Raw genomic sequence first — 7,951 nt, 5'->3', positions numbered from 1 at the left:
AAATTTTCAGCAAATTTTTATTGGGTGAAACTTTCCTTTAAAATAGAGGTCCTTAGAAATTTGTCAGTAAAGCACAAACAGTCCACATCTGGTTGACTGAACCACATAGTGAAAGGGGTAGGACACCATCAAAAATGTGATATTCTTTGATGCGTCTGATAGCCCTCTTTATGTGTATCCTCAAGCGGGCAATCTCTCAATTTCATCTTTACTGAATTGTCCGCTTGGCCCTGTGAATGTTGGGGTTACAAGACTGACATCTATGTCAGCAAGGAGGTCTCTAATAAGAAAGCCCTTATCATCCATTATTTCATCACCTGGCTCAAGGAGTTTTAGAATGCCTATGCCCGGTTGCATAAAGCACTTTACGTTTTTCCCCTTAAGTATGACACTTAAGGCGTGATTTCCCCTTAACTAAGGGAATGACTTAAGGGTGTTGCATATAATCCCTTAAACTGTTCTCTTAGGTAAGGGAAACCGTTAAGTGTTTCATGACAGCAACAAGGTTTTGCCGTTATAAAATTCTACTGTTGCCATGGACACGTTATTTGTTAATACCGATCACGACATGTTTTCACAGATAACAACATAAGATGGATAAGGAAAACAAAAAATAAAACCAAATATGAAAGAGAAAGACCAGACGAGAAACTCAAATTGATAGTTTACTCAAAATTGAGATTTCTGCCATCATTCACTCACCCTCATGTCGTTCCAAACCCATAAGACATTCATTCATATTTGAATAACAAATAAAGATACTTTTAAAATCCTCTCATCATTTATGTCCATTCATTGAAAGACATTCATATGAATAAGGCTGTTTCGGATGCTCGAAAGTGCGCGCAAGCGCAAGAACCAATGAGGTTTGTTTTTGCGCGTGATGCACGCACGTTTGCGCTTCCGTTGACCATATGTGCTACATATGTAATTTCATCAATGTTTATGTGAATAAATGCCTAAATTACAATTTGTTTATCATATAAAGCAGTATATTGTGTCTCATTAGAAGACTTGGATTGAACCTGCTCACTCCGTGTAACACTTAAGGTGAAGTTTTTCAAACCTTATGTTATACTTAGGGAAATGACAGTTAAGGGGCTTTATGCAACACTTAACGTTTTTTAGGAGATTACTTATATACTTAAGGGAAATTTATAGGGTTTATGACATTTCACCTAAAGAAACCCTTAAGTAATACTTAACGGTTATTTTCTGCAACACCCTTAAGTTTAAGGGAAACATAAGGGCGAACTTAAAGGGCATATTGCAGGTTAGAGCTTCAGTGATTCAATGTATAGAAAAATAATGTAGAAACTAGATTTTCTTTAAAATACACGTATAAATACACTACTTAGGCTTCTGGAGTCCTTTTTTGTGAGAAAATTTTACTTCCGCATCTGAAAAATGCCAAATCGGAAGTGACGTAACGAGAGGGAATGCGGTCAATATAAACAATAGGAAAACAATGGATCGCAATGACAGTTCGGACACTGAGGAAATTGTAAATGTTTATTCATACTTGTATAACAGACCACAGCCATACAATTAGCCTGCTATGTGGTCAAGAGAGCAGGGACAGGCCAGGATTAGACAGAACAGTCAGAAGAGACAAATTGAGCTGTGGTGTTAGCTTATAGATATATACACGTTAGCTAACGATATGCAACACTGTGCTCAGATCACAATATTGTACAGATTATTATCATGTATCAGGCAACAGCAAAGGTAGTATTGGTCATCTAGGAGTAACGTTATTGATTACTAATAACAGAAACTTTGATCAGGCATAGCCTATGTCATACTCGTTAATATCCGTCCACACTAATGTTGCGTGATATAGCGGATTCTCATCACGACTGATTTGGTAGTTAGCAAATGTGAAAAAAAAAAAAAATACTTACGGTGCACAATTCACGTTTTCATCGAGCTGCATCTCTGACGGATCCATGATCATGTCTCCCGCCGGCGGACGAACATAAGTATTGTTACTGTATGTGTTTCATGTTATCCTAAATTCATTAATTCTGTGTTATGTTTATTCCGTGCCCATTCACTGATAGTGTGAGGACGCATATGACGTCTTGACTATGTAGTTGAGTGAACTTGAATGTACATACATGGCATGAATCAAATTGGAGTATTTACATTACCAGCACATAATTCAAAACTGTTTTGTGTGAGTGTGAGACTGTATGCATTTGTGTACATTTGTATTTATCAGCGTTGAAATTAATTCACGTAAAAATGGTGATGAAGCATCGCGTGTGTAAGTTTATTCATTTAATATCATAATTTACATTAGTATTACAATGTTGAACTCCATCATATCCCCGCGATGATAATCCTCCTCTATAATGAACGCGTTTTTCGATGCAGAAGTGAAGTCCCGTCTCTTCACCTGCACAAAACACAACCCGGCACAGAAGATAGCACCGTCCTTTTTCTTGTTAGTAAACCTCTGGACTCGATGTCCTGACAGGCTGGAGTTTGTGCAACCTCCACAAACACAATAATTTACCATGACGATGATAAATAGAATACAAAAACTACTGAAAATACGCTGATTCACGACCGCTATTACTGAATACCAACCTACTCTGCACTGACTCAACACAGAGCTCAGCGAACGATTCCCTCTCGTGACGTAAAATGACGCGACGCTGAAAAAAAAAAGCGTTTTTTAAAGAGACCGTCACTTTATCTACTAAATTTGTGCCCTTATGTCCTGCAAAACATTTTTAAATCCTGCAGTACCTTTTTATATGGTATTTTCGCACAAGGTTATATATTCATCTCGAAAAAAATTTTTAACCTGCAATATGCACTTTAAGGGAAAATTACACTTAAGGTGCTTTATGCAATCGGGCACTGACTCTTTGGTGATTTCTTTGTCAGAGATGGAGCCGGTATATAGGTTGCTTACAAAGCTAACTGACCCAAAGGGGGTGATGCCAATCAGGGATTTCAAAGTTGTGGTGTCTTTGTAATGAGAGTATGTCACCGTGTTAAGAACCTTTGAGCTTGCTGTTTGAATATGGAACTCTGTACAATCTAGCACAACAGGTGTTTTGGGAAATGTCTGCTTGAAGCAAGGCGGCATTAGCTCATCTACAGCCTCTCTACTTGGCCATACTGGTAGTGTGCCAAGCATAAAATAAAGGTAGTTAGCCCAAGTTATACATATCCGACTGATACGTGGCCTTTGACAGATTAAACCGTACAGTTAAATCTGTGGAAAGAAGCCCCTGCCTCATACGGCAGAGAAACAAGAAAAACTGGTCAAAGAGACAAATGTTGTGAACATGAAAGCCAGCTGTTACAGTCTGTTCTGTTTTATTAAGTCTTTGCATTTGACTCCATCTCACCAGAGACTGTGCTGTAGGTTGAAGAGACAGGTAGAGTGCTTTGAGGGTCTCATAATCCTTAAATCCTGTGTAAAACAGGATCATCTTGGGCTCACATTGGAATCGCTGTAGACAAAACTGCTGACTTCTTAAATTTTCATTTTCCTCTGTCAGACCAGCAATCTCCTTCTGTTTCTCCTTCTATGTTTAAATGCTTTAATTTTCATCAATGAATTACATGCTTAATTTTTTTTCTTTAACTTTTTCCCCCTGCCCTTAGGTCTGAGATAATGACTCACTCTTCTCTTGTGTTCTGATCAGGAAACAAATGCTGGTCCTCCTCTTCTTCCTCGAGTGTTTCAATATCACAGACACTGGAAATTAACATAATCATGATTTCAGTCTTGGCAGTTCATATTGTACTGTTTTGTACAGTTGTCACATCATAGACATTACATAAACTGACCCTGAAACAACCTGCAATAGCTATCAAATATCTATTGCAGCCATCGGTTTGACATAAATGACAGTTTGCTTAGGCAACATAAGAGTATTTGTAATATGATAAAACATTACAGTACTATCACATTCAGAGAGGTTTAAATGATTCAATGAAAATATAATTATAGTATACATTTTGATTATTAAAACAAATGTTCACATAACATAAAATCCTAATCTTTTTAAGATTATGTCATCAAACAAGTTAACGCACCCTTGATGCCTCTGAAGTGTCCTCCTGGGCTTGAGTTCACAGCACCATGTAAACAAAGTCGGCACGCTTCCCCGTTTCAGTCTATGTAACCCCGTGAGCGAACAAATGATGCAGTCCTGAGTAAAATGTTTGGAGCACACTCTCGTGTTGTCTGTAATCTAACAAGAAAATCAGTAAATTATTTTGATAACGGCCATCCAAAACATGTGCAACTTGGAAAGCTAGCGTTAGCTAACTATTTGCTATATTTCACTTACCTGAAAATGAGGTCCAATATCCCTTTTTACTTTCACAGTCCACTCACGACAGGCTTTTGAGTCACTCGGAAAGCGATGAAAGGATATATTTTTATCACTCTCTTTCCGTTGATATGATGTACAGCCTGGTACACAACAATATGGCATCGCATTCGCAACTCTCCTGTGATTCAAGGCGATACTTCCGGGTTTCTTCCCACCGGAGCCTTGTTTTCGATTTCAAAATGGCGGCTGCATGAAATCAGTGTATTAACTTTGAATTTAAAAGCAATTTTCAAGTCATCAATATCACTCCTCAAAAGCATATGTACTTGTCTGCAGAAAGAAACAACGTGCTTCAACAATGGAGATTTGCAGCCTAGGGGGATTTTCTTAATCGCAGAGACCAACTGTCTATATTGAGATCATTTGCGTTGCAGTGCTTCATCACCTATAAATGGGGGCACGTTTGAAAGCAAAACTTTTCTCGCTGGATTAACAAGTGGGAAGACCTTAATCAAACCATCATTAATGAGAACTATCCCATTTTCAACTATTCATACACCGATTCACACTCCACTCACTCAGCAAACGCCCACGCATGTGCACGAGAGAGAGAGAGAGAGAGAGAATTAAAGCTGCAAGCATCATTGATCGAACCCTCACACCTTGGTGCATGTTGGAGGAGTGCATCACAGTGTAAAACATGTCAGTTCCTGTTGCCAATGCAATAACTATAACTGAATGTTATGTAATGTATAACTGAATGAACATGTAGATGTCTTCAAGCCAGGATTCTAAACAAAAACTGGGAATTTGGGGCAGATTAGACATTGTTTGAGTTACAAAAATGTCTTGTCTCACAGCAAAACATTGAAATTTGTCAGGCCACCCCTAGTGAAAAATAAATATACTAAAATGTATTTGAAATACATTTATTTTATGCTAAGTATACTACAAATGCATTTATGTACTTAATATAAATGAAGAGTTTAGTTCCAAAACGCTATAACTCCATTTTGATTAATTTGAGTAAAAAGATGTTTTCTTTACCAAGAAAGTGGCAAGATGAAAACCACTATTTTCTGTTTCAAACTTTCACATAGCGTCTTTTGGTTATAAAAACATTAAAAATTCAAATCTAGATTTTGACTTTATAAGGTTTATTATAAAAACGGATTATTTTTTCCCCCAAAATGCAATAAATCCGACACTTTTTTTTTTTTCAAAATGCAATTAATCCATCAATATAAAAGGTATTTTTCATATTGAAAATACACAACAAAGTAAGTTGATTCACATATATGACAGCCTCTGAACTTTGCCAATACTAATCTTATATACAGGCATTTGACTAAAAATACATTCAGCCGTCGCTCCCAAAATGAATTCAACGAGTCATCTTGTTAATGTTATAAATTAATTATGTCTCCGTTTGTCATTACTGATTCAAGAGTATCTGCTGCCACCACACGGTTAAAATAAACACATTTACAGAGTACATTGGTATTAAAAACATCTTTTAAAAACTGTTCATGATTCAGTTTTGGGGACTGTGACTCGAGTGCCTCATCTTCTTAATCTCCTCACGTAAATGATTACATTTTGATGACTTGCGTTTCTTCCCCACCGCAGAAACCACCACAGGTTCATCAATGCCGTCAAAATTATCAATTTTTCTGTTTTTGTTGATCACAAAGTATAAAGCAGATAAGGAAAACTAGGATGCTGGGTGTATTCAGAGCGCCGCCATTACTGTTTACATTGCATGGAATGGTGCGCTGTGATTGGTTGAGCGGTATATCGGTATATTGGTATATCGCATTCTGCAGAGAAAGGAGACTGGTGTTTGTTGCGTTTTGGAAAGAAAGGTTGAATACATGACAGAATAACACGACGGATATCGCATTTTGTGCAAAATTAATAAATTAATTTTCAATACCGACAAGATACAATACTGATTTTGGAGGAAACTCAATTTTTTGGAAAATGGCGTTTATCGTGTTTAAATCTCTTTAAATACCCTGCAATTGTACTTTTAGTATACTAAATTGGTATACTTAAAGTCTGCTAAATGGAACAAGTATTTTTCTGAAACTGTTTCAAGCAGCTTGAAGGAGCTGTAGATAAACCTTCTATAACAATGGCCAAGTCCCAAGCAGGAATCCTGGTACGTGTTGCAGGCTCCAGCCTCAAAGTGCCACGAAGGAAACGGGTTTCTCCAAACAGCTGTACCATCCAAAGGAGTATGATAGGCAGAAATAGCTGACACATACACCTTCAGAGTGGATGGGGATAGCCCTGATGAAAAGCGATTTTGTAAGAACTCTAGCACTGGACCTACTGGGCAATTTTCTGGATCTAACTGTCGCATAACACAGCAAGAAGTTAAAAGTTTCCACTTCAGGGCGTAAAGTTTCCTTGTGGATGGAGCTCTGGAGTGAAGTATGGTCTCCACAACCTCGGTTGAGAGACTAGACTCTATGAGTTGGGCCCCCTCAGAGGCCAAATCCACAGGTTCCACATTTCTGGGTGGGGGTGAAATATCATGCCTCCCGCCTGAGATAGAAGATCCCTCCTGACCAGAATCTCTGAGGGAGAGAGATACCAGGTCCGAGAATCATATACGGCTTGGCCAGTAAGGCGTTACTAGCAGCAGCCGAATTGCATTGGCAAAATAAAGTATTGATCTTTTAGCTCCATTTTTTGTTTATTTTTGACCCCTTAACGCCACAAGTGTTGCTGGTATTGTCCATAAATAGCTTTGCTTTTATTCTATGCACCTTGTTGGACATGTGAACTTGCACCAGATTAATTATACTACACTTCTTGATTTATGTAAGAGACCACCAATGTGTTGTCTGTCCGGACAAACACATGATGGCCAGTGGTGTAGTCGGGGCCATACACACGCATATGCCGTATACTTACTTTTTGCCCAGGGCTGTTTGCGTATTGTGACTTCTAAGGATCAGTATTTGCGTATACCCACTTGTATTTTTTGCTTCGAAAGTCTATAATCTACTGTCATGTTAGCTTCCCCTTTAACTGTGTGTCCAATGCTGTTGTATAAACTCGTGATTCTTTTCTAACGATCGAAAATCGGCACTCGGTTGCTAGGATGTTTCTGGGCAATTCCTAAGGTGTGCTGGGTGGTTGCTAGGCGGTTGCTACGGTGTTCTGGGTGGTTGCTAGGCGGTTGCTATGGTAAACTGGGTGGTTGCTAGGCGGTTGCTAGGCAGTTGCTAAGGTACTTGGGGTGGTTGCTAAGGTGTTGCTAGGCGGTTGCTAGGGTGTTCTGGGTGGTTGCTTGGCGGTTGCTATTGTAAACTGGGTGATTGCTAGGCGGTCGCTAGGCAGTTGCTAAGGTACTTGGGGTGGTCACTACGGTGTTGCTAGGCGGTTGCTAGGGTGTTCTGGCCGGTTGCTAGGCGGTTGCTATGGTAACCTGTGTGGTAGCCTCTATGACATTGTGATCAAGAGTTATGTTTAATACAAAATCCCTATGTAATTTCCCATAGTAGGAAAAACACACAAATACTCTATGGGGCAAATTTGGGCAGCTCTTGAGCCCCAGGGGTACAACTTACATCCCATTTTGAGATATGGTCTGACAGAGCCTGCCAGCCTCTTCAAACGTGGTAACCCACATG

General features: G+C 39.0%; 1 protein-coding gene across 1 annotated transcript; it reads right to left on the bottom strand.

Annotated features, from left to right (window-relative positions):
• LOC127501069 (THAP domain-containing protein 2-like) lies at positions 1-4,481 on the bottom strand. Its single transcript, XM_051872826.1, has 4 exons — positions 4,320-4,481; positions 4,063-4,220; positions 3,647-3,721; positions 1-3,549 (listed from the first exon to the last, which is right to left on the bottom strand). The coding sequence occupies exons 1-4, from the start codon at positions 4,464-4,466 to the stop codon at positions 3,168-3,170; spliced, it is 762 nt and encodes a 253-aa protein (XP_051728786.1). The 5' UTR covers positions 4,467-4,481; the 3' UTR covers positions 1-3,167.
• Positions 4,482-7,951: the final 3,470 nt, after the last annotated feature.

Source organism: Ctenopharyngodon idella, chromosome 2, assembly GCF_019924925.1.
Source record: "Ctenopharyngodon idella isolate HZGC_01 chromosome 2, HZGC01, whole genome shotgun sequence".
Taxonomy (NCBI): Eukaryota; Metazoa; Chordata; class Actinopteri; order Cypriniformes; family Xenocyprididae; genus Ctenopharyngodon; species Ctenopharyngodon idella.
The sequence above is the reverse complement of the archived record's forward strand: the minus strand, read 5'-3'. Positions and strand labels throughout refer to the sequence as shown.

What these genes read in the sequence shown, in the direction of transcription:
- LOC127501069 (XM_051872826.1), bottom strand. Translation starts at nt 4,466, where the DNA reads ATGCCATATTGTTGTGTACCAGGCTGTACATCATATCAACGGAAAGAG. An exon ending in ATATTGGACCTCATTTTCAG is followed by an intron (nt 4,221 to 4,319) that starts GTAAGTGAAATA and finishes TTTTCTTGTTAG; the next exon opens with ATTACAGACAACACGAGAGT. An exon ending in ACACTTCAGAGGCATCAAGG is followed by an intron (nt 3,722 to 4,062) that starts GTGCGTTAACTT and finishes GTTAATTTCCAG; the next exon opens with TGTCTGTGATATTGAAACAC.